At 42.6% G+C, this 12,470-nt stretch overlaps 1 protein-coding gene across 3 annotated transcripts in view; it reads left to right on the forward strand.

Moving 5' to 3' along the window:
- The first annotated feature begins 60 nt into the window (after positions 1-60).
- Positions 61-12,470, forward strand: part of Tmed8 (transmembrane p24 trafficking protein family member 8) — a 33,136-nt gene continuing 20,726 nt past the window's right edge. The window contains exon 1 of one of the 3 annotated variants that reach the window (XM_055592995.1): positions 61-221. In XM_055592995.1, coding sequence (XP_055448970.1) covers positions 104-221 — 118 coding nt within the window. In that variant the 5' untranslated portion in view covers positions 61-103. The remainder of the gene's footprint in view (positions 222-12,470) is intronic. The other 2 variants (XM_055592996.1, XM_055592998.1) reach the window with 2 other exon arrangements.

Below are 12,470 nucleotides of genomic sequence, written 5' to 3' on the forward strand. Positions count from 1 at the left end.
GCTCGGCTCCGCTCGGCTCTCCGCTGCCGCGCTCGTTTGGCCTTCGGCTGTTTCCGGAGCCGCAAGCGGCCAGCTGCGGAGACGCTCCGCGCGCCGCCTGCAGATGTCGGATAGGCAGGCGGCTGAGGGGCCGCCCTTCTGGAGCCCCGCAGCCCGCCGTGGGTCGGCGGGCGGCGTCGGGGACCGCCGGGGAGCGGAGGGGAGCCAGGCGGCCGCCTCAGGTACGCAAGGCCGGGGCGCTGGAAGGGTGGGTGCCCCACGGCTCGGGGCCGTGCACCTCCGGCAACCCGTCTCCTCACCGCCCCGGGGGCCACGGCTGCGTTCGAGCTCATTTTCTTCCCCCTCTTTCAGAAAGCCCTGGTTCCCGTCCCGCTTCCTTTCTCAGAGCAGCCCGGTTGGCAGTCCTGCTCCTTCCGCCGCGCCTCTTCGGCGTCAGTCGGGGTCCACATCCCACCTCCGTTCGCCCCGCGCTCGGCTCCCGCCCCTGCCTTTGGCTCTCCGCGCGACCTCACCTCTGGTCCCCACGCTAACCTCTCCGCGCTTATCTCCTGCCGGCGTCTACCTGGGCGCCCGCCTTCCTCTGTCAGAACCCCGCTTTGCCCTAGCATAGGCCCCCCGCACCCAGCCATCGTGGTCGCCGAGCCCTTCAGAGTGGGAGAGATGGAAAGCAGCCAGAATAGGGAGGCTTTGGGGTCCCGAAGGAGTCGGAGCAAAGGCAGGAACTAGAGGTTGCAGTAGGAATTTTGGGGATCTCTCTTTCTCTGAGACCCACCCTTCTCTTGCTTGAGCCAGTGTCTGTCTCCATTTCAGACCACACAAGTTCCTTCGTGTGAATTTACTTAAGTGTCCAAAGACTAAAGGGACAGTCTACCAAGCTGTTTTCTTTGAGCCTCGTGAGCATCACGGGGGCTTGTGTCTGAAAGAATACTCCAGAGGGGAGAGAGCTGGTCCCACTAAGTAGCAAGTAACTGGTTTTGGAGATCTGAGAGTAAAGCATCGTAAAGTACAGTGACTGAGGCACCGCTGTGGATTCTTGGTGCCTGGTTGGAGTGTGGATCCTCACTTTTAGTGACCTTGGACAAGAGGTTTAATTTCTCTAACCATGCCCGATTTTCCTCTTTTTATAAGATGTGGGTACGAAAAGTACCTCTGCCTTACAGCATTGGTGGGAGGATTATATGAGCCGCTGTGACTAAAGAACCTAATGTGAAACCCAACATGCCTGCTGTACAAAGCAGTTGTCTAGGACTGGTTTTGCTCAGCTAAATTACCAGAGCTGCTGCAAAGGTATTCCCTATTGTATCTTTCAACATAATGCTCTTTACGAGTATCATAAACATCTCCCTATTGTAAGATGTGACGGGTGAACCATCACAACCTGTGAACCATCAAACTCTTGCTGGTGAGTATATTCTTACTGAAAACATTCTAACACATTTTGTCCTTTGTATTTTTTAAATTTTGTGCTCTATGGTAACATTTGATATCATGGTTATAGAAATTCTAATCAGGATGGGATATAGCTCAGTGGTAGAGTTCGTATGTGAGGCCCTGGCTTAGGGCCTAGCACTACCAAAAAAGGAAAAGGGAAAAAAATTAAGCTTACTTTCTGAAAGATTATAAAGATTAAGCAGATAAGCTCTTATTAGAAGCATATATCTCCTAAACATCTGTCTCCAATATGTACCAATATTTACAAATTGCACAAGTTAACTTGGTTAACTTGTCTTTTATTTCCTCACGTGTTCGTGGTGAACATACTTGAGTGTCTTTGTTTTATATTGGATCTGTTTTCTAACATATTTCTGGAGTACTCTTGACACCTTGTATTTAAAATATTTGTTGGGCTGGAAGTTCTGCAAACACAGGCTGAATGTAGGTGAAGTTCTCAAGGATTTATTTGCCTTGAACAGCCAATAATACCTGAGATAACCAAGGATGCTCCTTGGGTTAAAGTGGTGAATCTTAACTAGACTGGCAATATCTGGAAACATTTTTGGTTATCCGAGCTGGAGGCAACTATTACTGACAACTCTAAGCCATACGTGTTGTTAAAATGTCCTGCCATGAAGGTCTGCTTCAGATGTCAGAAATGTTGCTTTTGAGAGAAACTCCGGCTTAGACTTAGGCTGTGTCTGCAAAGCTCAGTGGGACTGCTGCTCGGACCAGAATTTTATAGACTTGGGAGTAAACTTTAGAACTGCTCAAAATTGCGAGTTTGTTGCCACTTTCCAGTGGAAAAGTTGCTGAGGTAACAGTAGAGACACTAAGAAGGAATAAAACAGAAAGACGTTTTTGTCACTTTCACTTAGAAGACAGCAGGGAAAATGAATGGATATTACTTTATATTCATTGTTATTGAGGGTTTGAGTCTTTTGACGTACTTTATTCCTTCAGGAATTTGTCAGCATCCAGAATAACGAGAACTTGTTTTTAACATGTAGCCTTGATATTTGTTGCTGAGGTTTTGGTAAAACTATGGTTTTATGTTTGTATAAGCGAAAGGCTGTAGTGGTCATGGTGTTCCGAGTGTCTTAGGAACTGTGATTGTTTTTAATAGATTTTTTTTTTTTTTTTTTAATTTAGGGGCACCTGGGTTCTTTATTTCCCCAGAGGAGAGAGAAATCATTCCTTATATCATGAAACTCTCTGAGGAATGTGTGTTACATCATTTAAAGGCAGGTCATTTTGAAGTCTGCTGAGCTCTGGGGAACAGAAGGGGCAGTGTTTATTATGATCTCAGCAAGAACTTGGCTTGCTGTAGATGACTATGTTGAGGACTGGAGGTGGTCAGCTGAACTTATGGTTCTAATGCAGGGGTAAGAGCAGTGCAGTATGTTTTTCTGCACAGACGGAAGTGTTTCATATGTGATGGTTTCAAGCTAAGTCAGTTAGGATTTGAAATTTGGTAGCTCCCTGTTGGATGGTCCAGAGTGGTGGAAGTTGATGCTAAAAAGACTCTGTTTTTGTATTTTAATTTTTTTATCTTGAGTCTTATATTAACATGCTAATTGTTTGTTTGCCTGTGGCTTCCCTAAAGAGTAGTTGTGTTTTTACTATGTTGATAGTTGGTTGTTATGTCATAGCATGTTCGTACAAGGTGTGTTATCTGAATGATCACTGAGGAGCGTCTTGAGTCCCCCTCTTAAGTGCTGAAGAGAAACTGGGCCGTGTGGTCACTGGATTTGCTTGAAATATAACTCTTTTAATGTGCTTTCCTTTTAAGCCTCTCATCTGCTTTTTGGTCCTCTTCTCTGAAAAAAAAAATTCTGCAGCTGTTTACTGAATGGGGAAGTCTTATGAGAGTTCTAAAGAAACCTTGACCTAGTATTCAGATACAACGGGGAAACCCTGCTTGGGGGCTTTCTTATAAAGAAAATGCACAGTAAGCGCAAATCTATAGCGTGATCAGAATGCCTGAACCACACTCAGTAATCTGAAAAGAAAATCATAGTTTGAAAATTGTTAAGAGCTGGGTGGTGGCGGCACACACCTTTAATCCCAGCTCTCTGGAGGCAGAGGCGGGTGGATCTCTGTGAGTTTGAGGCCGGCCTGGTCTATAAAGCAAGTTCCAGGACAGGCAGGGCTACACAGAGAAACCTTGTCTTGAAAAACAAAACAAAAAAAGAAAGTGGTCAAATATAAATGATTTGAAGAAGGCTTCTGTTTTGTGCCTCACTTTGCTGTTAAGGCTATCAGCTATAAATTGTTACTGTCCAGCTTCGGTTTTCCCTCCACTCATTGTTTCCAAGATTTTGGCCAGTTAGGAACCATGACAGTGATCTTGTCACATTGGAGAATACCTTATTTCACTATTATTTAGTTACTATCTTAAATTTTATTTCAGTCTTAATGTTATACATGATATTATTAGCTTGAGATTAAATTTTTATAATCATACTGAGATAAATAATTACATATTCATTAAAAGAAAAAACATCTGTCCATGCTGTCATCTAATTTGTAAAACCTGTCCTGTTTTCTCTAGAAATACATAGAGAATTAGCTTATATTTGGCTGACCTATTACAATTTCCAGTATTGAAAAATTGGCTTTTCCTTCTTCATAGTGGTTTAAATTTCAGAAACCTAAAAGGATATGTTTATATTTGCTTTTTCCTGTCTCTCTCAAACAAGAGTCCATCTTCCCACACTCTATCCTTCTGGAAATAAGCTTATGTTTTTCTTTCCCCCTTCTACTTCCTGCCTATCTGAATCCAGTTAAAAGTTGTTTTTACCAACAGTTCTTGAATAGTTTAGGGCATTCCTTTAAACTATATAAAAAAAATCTTATTTTTTTCCTGTATCCATTAAGCTGTTTGGGGGGGAAAAAAAGATGCTCTGAGAATCTTAATATATGAAATTTGTGTAGCCTGACTGATTAAGAGAAATGGAAATGACTCACGGTTGGTACAGGTGCACAAAACAGGGTCATGCCTTAATCAAGTGGGTCTAAATGCACTGTTAATATCCATCAAAATTAGAACATCTTTTCCATTGGCCCATATCTTTGCAGTATCTATAGATTTTCTGCTATTTAAGAATGGAGACACAAGGTTATTATAGTATCATTGGAGTGGTAAAAGATTTGAAAGAAATGTTTATCTATAGAGAACTTGTAATTGTGTACAGCTCCGTACGGTATCTGAAGTGTAAATAGAAAAAAAAACCAACATGTGCAGTAGTGTATCTAATGTCCTGGTAGTGTAGAAAATATTACACACACACACGTGCGCACACACACACAGGCACATTACCGTTATGTGCAGAGACTCTCCTTAGATCAATTACCTTGGAGATGGGGCTAGCATAAAAGGAAGCCTTCCTGGTTTACTTTTGTCACTTTTGAATTTTGTGTAACAAGAATGTATCACCTCTCCAGGAAAAATACCTATACAAACATGCAGGTGCTAGAATGTTCTTCACTGTGTTTCTTTTCTATTGGAGTCTTTCTGCATATCAGGGACAGATCTTTTTTTAAAACTCAGATTTTTTTTTTTTTTGTGAAATAGAGGTTAGCAATATCTTTGAATATTAAGTTTACATTATAGTTTATATTTTGTTTTAAACCAATTCATATTAACTAAAAATACATTAGAATTTTTTTCTTTGGGTTTTAGAGACAGGTTTCTCTGTGTAGTCCTAGCTGTCCTAGACTCCCATTGTAGACCACGCTGGCCTCAAACTCACAGAGATCTACCTGCCTCTGCCTCCCTGAGTGAGTGCTGGGATTAAAGGCATATACCACCACCACCACCCAGCAGAATTTCTTTAAAAAACAAAAACAAAGACAAAAAAACCCCAGTTACCTACTTTTTTGGTGTACCATTGCCAATAAAATCATTCCCTAGGAATTATTTTGATATACACTTAAAGATTGATTTCATTTCTATTATTATTATTATTGACATAGAGTCTCACTATGCAGCTCTGGCTGGTGTGGAACTTGCTATGTAGACTGGGCTGGCCTTAAACTCAGAGATCCCATTGCCTCTGCCTCTCACGTGCTGGGATAAAAGCATGGGCTACCATGCCTAACAAAGATTTCTTTTTATTTTTAACCATGTGTCTATATGTGTATGAGTTTGTACATGTTCATGCTTGCAGATGTGAAGAGTATGTGGAATGTCCTAGAACTGGAGTTACAGGCAGTTGTGAGCCCCTCACCCCAACATGGGAACTCAGACCTTCTGTAAGAGCAGTCTTGAGCTGTCTCTCTAGCACCTTATTTTTTCATAATCTTTATTTGTTTGTTTATTACTATTTGCGAAGGTGCCTGTGTGAGTGCCTGCATGTGTATCTGTGCACCACGTGTGTGCCTGGTAGCCTCAGAAACCAGAAGAGGGTGCCGGATCCTGGTCGAAGTGGAGCTACAGGAGACTGCGAGCCGCTGTGCGGGCCCCACTGTATGGGCTCCTCTAGAAGAGCAGCAAGTGCTCTTAACTGGAACCACCTCTCCAGCCCCGTGTGCTTTTTATTAGTTCATCCTAGAGTACTTTACTCATTTTTGCTCTGTCTCCTTCCTCACTGCTCATCTCCCTCTTTTGCTGCTCTCTTTCTCCCTCCAAATCCAAACCAGTCTCCATTCTGTACATGTGTGTGGGTAGTGTGTGCACAGGTACAGAGTCTGTACATGAGAGGAAATGTAATATTTTCTCTGTCTTGCCCCTCGCTACTCTTTTTGCCCTCCCCCTTCCTCTTCTCACATAGTTCCTCTTTCATGTTAATGTGTGTGTGTATGCATACACATGGGTTTGGTTTCAGACATCTCTCTCCCTTGGTGTCCCTACCTGCTGTGGAGCATGGCTGGCATGCCCCACCCCCTACCCTGAACTCTCCAGCCCAAGGGCAGGGACTTCCCCTCTCCTCCCCTTTCACTATTTTGGTTCCACTGCTCTCTCTGCTGCTGCTTCTGCTGCTGCTTCTTTCATCTTTTTCTTCTTATCTCTCTGCATCTTTCCTCCTCCTCTTCTTCCCTCCCCCCCACCCTCTTTCCCTTCCCTGCTCCCAATAAACCTGCATTTATATACAATAACTTCATCTTGCAATTAGCTCATTCTGGTGTTTCAATCAACATACACACCATACACATACAAAATAACAACAAAAAGCCTGCCAGGTGCATGGCTGGGCTAAGTTTGCAGACCTTTATCTTTCCTCCAGTGTATGTTGTGTGCCTGTACTACAAAAGTGTCTGATGTCTGTCATAGCTCACTTCACTTTCTTGGGGCATGGAGGCCTTGCTGGTCACTCTTAGCTTTGTGGCTAATGGAACAGTCAGGTTCTCACACCCTCCTGAGAATATCCACTTGATGTACCCTGGGGTAACTAATGTTCTAGGCAGGGAGTTCTTCCCTCGTGTATTAGGAATCAGGAGGTGTGGGGGAAGCACAGGCAGTCTACATATCTTTATAGGAGGACTGGTCTCCCTACTTTCTAAAGCCACTAAGCTTTAATACCATGTTGGAGGTATCTGGTAGTCAGTTTCTCATAGTCCACTGGAGCCTCAGCAAACCTCATAGCAAATGTTTGGTGTCAGAGTTTGGCATCCACTCACGAGCTCAGGCTCAAGGTTATCCAGCTCCAAAGTCATTTTCAGGAGATGAGGTTAGCCCCTAGCCATTGCATGCAGGGGCTGCCCCCCACCCCCCATTGCAAACTTAACTGCAGGATTGGTTAGAGCTCCCTGCTGCTTGCTTGCTTGCTGAGCATCTGACCTTTTATTTTTCTGCTGTCCAGGATTGACTCCCTCAGTTGTCTCTCAGTCTAGAGCTGGGGCTTCCTGACTGGTACCCCGGGAGCTGAGTTTTAAATAACAGGTTTCCTCTCTGATCACATGCAGCCATAGCACACTGAGGCCCATTTAGTGATGACAAAAAAAAAAAAAAAAAAAAAAAAGTCTTTTCGACTGCTCACCCATCCCACCAGAGGAGTCACTGGATCACCAAAATACATAGCTGGATTTGAGGCTTGTGAGAGGTGTAGCTTCTTCTGTGGGTGGGACTGCCTGTCTTCACCGAGTCTGCCTGCCTTTACCAGGTCTGCCTCCCTTCACTGGGTCTGCCTGGCTTCCCTGGGTTTGCCTGCCTTTACCAGGTCCGCCTGGCTTCAGGGGGTCTGCCTGGCTTCACAGGGACTTCTGGGACGAGTCTTCTGCTTCCCAGCCTCTACCTGTGAGAACTCTCATAGAGGTTATTTCTTTTTTTGTTATTTGATTTTGCTGTCTCCTACACTTTTCGGTGGTCCTGTCATTCTGGTTGTGAATTAGAAGCAGCCCCTATGTGATGTGGGGGAAAAAAAGAAAACAAAAATTAAAGCACATACCTTCCCAAATCTTAAAGCCCTCCCACTAGGCCCCACTTCTTAAAATTCTACTCATCTTCTGGCATCTTCACTCTGGGGTGCAAGTCCCTTACGAATGAACCTTTACGGAAACATAAGCCATATTCAGGCCATAGCAGTTACCATAGAGTGACTAGCTTAAATACCTATAAAAAAATCTTATTCAGATCATATGTGTTATTGAGAGGAAATAAAGGGTATCTATGTAAATAAAGAGCCTTGGCTATGTAGTGAATTTGAGGCCAGCCTGGCAAGATGAGTCAGTCTCCCTTTCTTTTATATATCATATAAGTAAACGGAAGCATGCTCCAGATTTATAGAGTGGAAAACTAAGATTATAAAAATGTCATTTATTTCCAGGTTGCTTATGTATGAAATGCAATGAATGCCAAGAATAGTCTCAGAAGAGTTTTGGTGTTTTCTTCAGGGTTGGAAATTGATGGGTTGGCTTTAGAGTGTACATATAAATGAAAGGCTCCAAAGGCTTTGAAATATGTCAACTATGGAAAGGCTTCCTTTGCAAAATAGCTGGATCCTAAACAGTATAAGAAAACTTACCTTATTTTATTATGATCCACTTCATTACACTTCGCAGATAATGGCATCTTTTACAAATTGAAATCTGTGATTATTGTGTACCAGTGTGTCAGCACCACTTTCCTAACAATATATACTCACTTCTTATTGTGGTTACATTCTAGTAATTCTCACAATATTCCAAGAATTCACTGTTACATATGTTAGTGGTGATCTATGATCAGTGATCATTGATGTTAATATGGAACTTGTCTGGGGGCCTCACAAATGGCTCTCATGTGATTTGGCAGCCTTATATAAACAGATGTCATAAATGAGGCCACGGGTGGTTGATGTTGACTCAGAAAAGAACAACAAGTTAGCAGGTCTTTGCTAGAACAGTAAGAACAATTAGAAAGGACAGCATGCTGAGGGTGCTTCCAAGTTTAAAATCCGAATGCAGAGGATTCCTAACTAGGGATTTTTTGTTTTAAGCAACAGACGCTAATTCGGATTGCCATAAGCGGAAAGGATCTATTAGAAGGATAAAGAAGACTTACTAAATCACTGTAAAGAAGAAGTGAGGCTCCAGAGGCCAGACATCAGTGGCAAGTGCTTTAGCTGCTGCCACAACTCTGCTCATATGCCAGTCCTGTTTTAGGTCCCAGGCAAGAGATACAGGCTATGTGCCTGTCTCCTGACTTTCTGGTACTGGGAGTTGAAGGTCTTTTATTTCCCTCTTTATTGTGTATGAAACAGCCAGTCTCCTGCAGGGAGATGGTTGGGTATTTAAAAGCCAAAAGGCTGCCAAATGAGGGACCTGCAGATAAAATTTCTGCCACCACTGAGGGCTGCTAAGGGCAGACATAGACATACCTACCATTTATTTTACATGGGAAGCCAGGGAACTTCAGATTTATACTATTAAACTAGATATAAATTCTCAGCCTGGCTCTAGGAGCTATCATACAGGTATTTTTTCAGCTGTTAGGAAAGAAAATAAATGGTGCTTAGAAGTCAGCATTGGCATACCAAAACCAAATTTTGGCCACCTAGTTGTTGCCTAATTGTGTCCCCTGTAGTCTGTCTGAACCATCTTTACTAGTTAGATCCTATATCTTCTGTGGCCTTCTTCAGAAGCCTTCTATCACATCGGGTGTCCATCCCTACTGAAGGCTGCCATAAAACAGTAACCAAACATACAAAATTCACCACTTTTTAGGAACTTAGGAAGAACTGAGTGAAATTAATGCAGTCTGTTTTCTCAAGATTTTTTGATGGTGAGGTGGGTGGGTGGGTGTTGAACCCAGGGCCTGACACATGCTAGGCAGATAATCACTGAGTTATACCCCAACCCTATGTCTCAGTTACCTGCTGAAGTTTGGTGTGTGTGTGTGTGTATGTGCAAGCTCGTGCGCATGCACACACGTGTGTGCATGCCTACTTGTGCCTATGCACGCACTTTTGCTTATTCAATTTCCTTTGTCTCCAGAGTCCTTTTCGTCTGACCTGGCTGGGCCTTACTTATTCATTAAGATTTTAATTGTTGTCTCTTTCAGGAAGCCTTTGACAACTGTCCTCTTTGTTCAGTGTTTCCGTGATCATCCAGTTAATTCTATCTAGATGGTGTCATGCTTTTACCATTACCTGCTTTCCAGTTTCCTTTCTCTAGGAGACTGAGTCTTTGAAGGTACACATTTAACTTTCCTCACAGCATGGAACACAGTGTCTGGCACGTAGCAGGGCCTGGTAAAGATCTATTGAATCAAGGTAGTCATTATTAACTCAATTTTTTTACATTAATTTTTTTATGTGACTCCTGTGTATTATAGAAAATGTTTAGCAGAGTGGTGACTAAAGGACAGACTCCATGCCCTCTTCTAAGTGGATGAAAGAGCAGGGCAGATGTGATCACTTAGTGAAGTGCTTGCTATGTAAGCATGAGGGGCATGAGTTCAGGTCCCTGACACCATGTCAAGAGCCAGGTATGACAATATGCGCCTGTAACCCCAGTGCCAAGGAAACGGACAGAGAGCTCCCTGGGATTTGTTGGCCAATCAGTCCAGCCAAATTGGTGAACTCTGGTAAGAGTGTGTCTCAAAAAGTAAGGTAGAAGCCAGAGAAATGGCTCACCAGGTAAAAGCACTTGACCTATAAGCCTGATGACAGAATCCCCAGAACTCATGTAAAAAGCTGGATGTGGTGACACACATCTAATATCCCAGAAGTTCTGTGGTGAGATAGGTGGCAAAGATGGGAGAATTACCAGCTAATCTGGAGTGCCCAGTACTTCAACAAGAAACATCAAGAGAAGACCCTACCTCAAAACAAGGTGGAGGGCAAAAACTGACTCTTTTGTGGCGCACATGCCTGCACTCACATGTCGTACACATATACATATCACACACAAATTAAATATATACATGTATGTATATATATATATATATATACGCACACATATACACACACACGTGTGTGTGTATGTATGTATGTATGTATGTATGTATGTATGTATGTATGTATGTATAAATGTATGTAGAGAGCTCAGTGTGGTGGTGGACATGTTTAATCCCAGCACCTGGGAGGCAGAGGCAGGCAGATCTCTGAGTTCAAGGCCATTCTGGTCTACATAGCAAGTTATAGGTCATTTAGTAGTGCTTAGTGAGACCCTATCACAAAAAATAAGAGTATAAAGGTGGAGTGATTGAGGAAGACACTTGAGGTTGACTTCTGTCTTCCACGCACACGCATACACATGCACCTGCATGCATCCATTTGCACACATTGGAACACCTACACACATAATGCACACATACACAAAAGGGTCACTATCATTACTGAGTGAAAAGATAAGCTAATGGTGTACGTGGTATGAACTGATTTTTTAAAGAAATAAAGCAAATTATTTTACATGCATTAAGGATTTATTTTGATATAAATTATCAAAAGATTGTAAGTTAAAATAGTAGTGTGTCATCATGCTCTCTTTAGCAGATGGTAAAGATTTTTTTCCATTATGATATGGAAAACAGTCACATCTACTTACTGATAGCAGAAGTGAAACCTGGGGAGAAATTGGATAGTGGGCATGAAAGTCAGGATAGGCAGACCTTATGACAAGTAATTTTATTTCTTGGGACTGCTTATAGGGAAGTAAAATAAAGGATGTATGGATAGATGCATGTATATCTTCTCTAACTTAATAAAAATAAAGACAAATTAGAAGTAATATATTAATTACTTGTCTTGTTGCTGTGATGACACCCTGACAAAAGCAACTTATGGGAGAAAGAATTTATTTTTGCTCACAGTTCAAGGGTATAGTCCACCATGGTGAGTCTCTTAGTTACTTTCCTATTGCTATGAAGAGACACCATGACCAAGGCAACCTATAAAAGAAAGCATTTAACTGAGGCCCTGCTTACAGTTTGAGGGGCTGAGGCCATGACTATAATGTTGTGGAGCATAGTAGCAGGCATGGCACTAGAGTAGTAGCTGAGAGCTTGCATCCGACCCATTAGCAAGAGACTCAGAGAAAGAGAGGGTGTGTGTAGGTAGCTGGAAATGGCATAAGTCTTTGGAAACATAAAAGCGCACCCCCAGTGACACACTTCCTCTAACAAGGCCACACCTCCTAATCCTTCCCAAACAGGTCCACTAACTATGGGCCAAGCATTCAAGCATATGAGTCTATGGGGCCATTCAGATCACCATGGGGAATGAAAAGTTAGAAATAACACTGATGCCCATGACCAGGGATATGTATGCCCATAATCAACTGTTTTAAAACACTGGTGAAATAATATTCAGCTCTTGAAATATTGTTACTTTATTTTGTTTTTGTGGCTTATTGAGACAGGGTCACCCTATGAAGCTTAGTCTAGCCTCAAATTCTTGACTCTCCTGCCTCAGCCTTCTGACTCAGTATGCTCTCATGAATGATTGACCCCTTTATCATTAAATAATAGCCTTGGTTATCTCTTGTGACACCTTTTGGTTTGATATGTGTATGCATATGTGTGTGTTTATGTGATTGATTTTTGGTTTTGTATGGGGTCTTGTGGGCTTTTGAGATGTGACAAGGTCTTGCTGTTATGATCCAGGCTGGTGTTG

This window comes from Psammomys obesus, unplaced genomic scaffold (genome assembly GCF_907164565.1).
Source record: "Psammomys obesus unplaced genomic scaffold, mPsaObe1.curated_primary_1811, whole genome shotgun sequence".
NCBI lineage: Eukaryota > Metazoa > Chordata > Mammalia > Rodentia > Muridae > Psammomys > Psammomys obesus.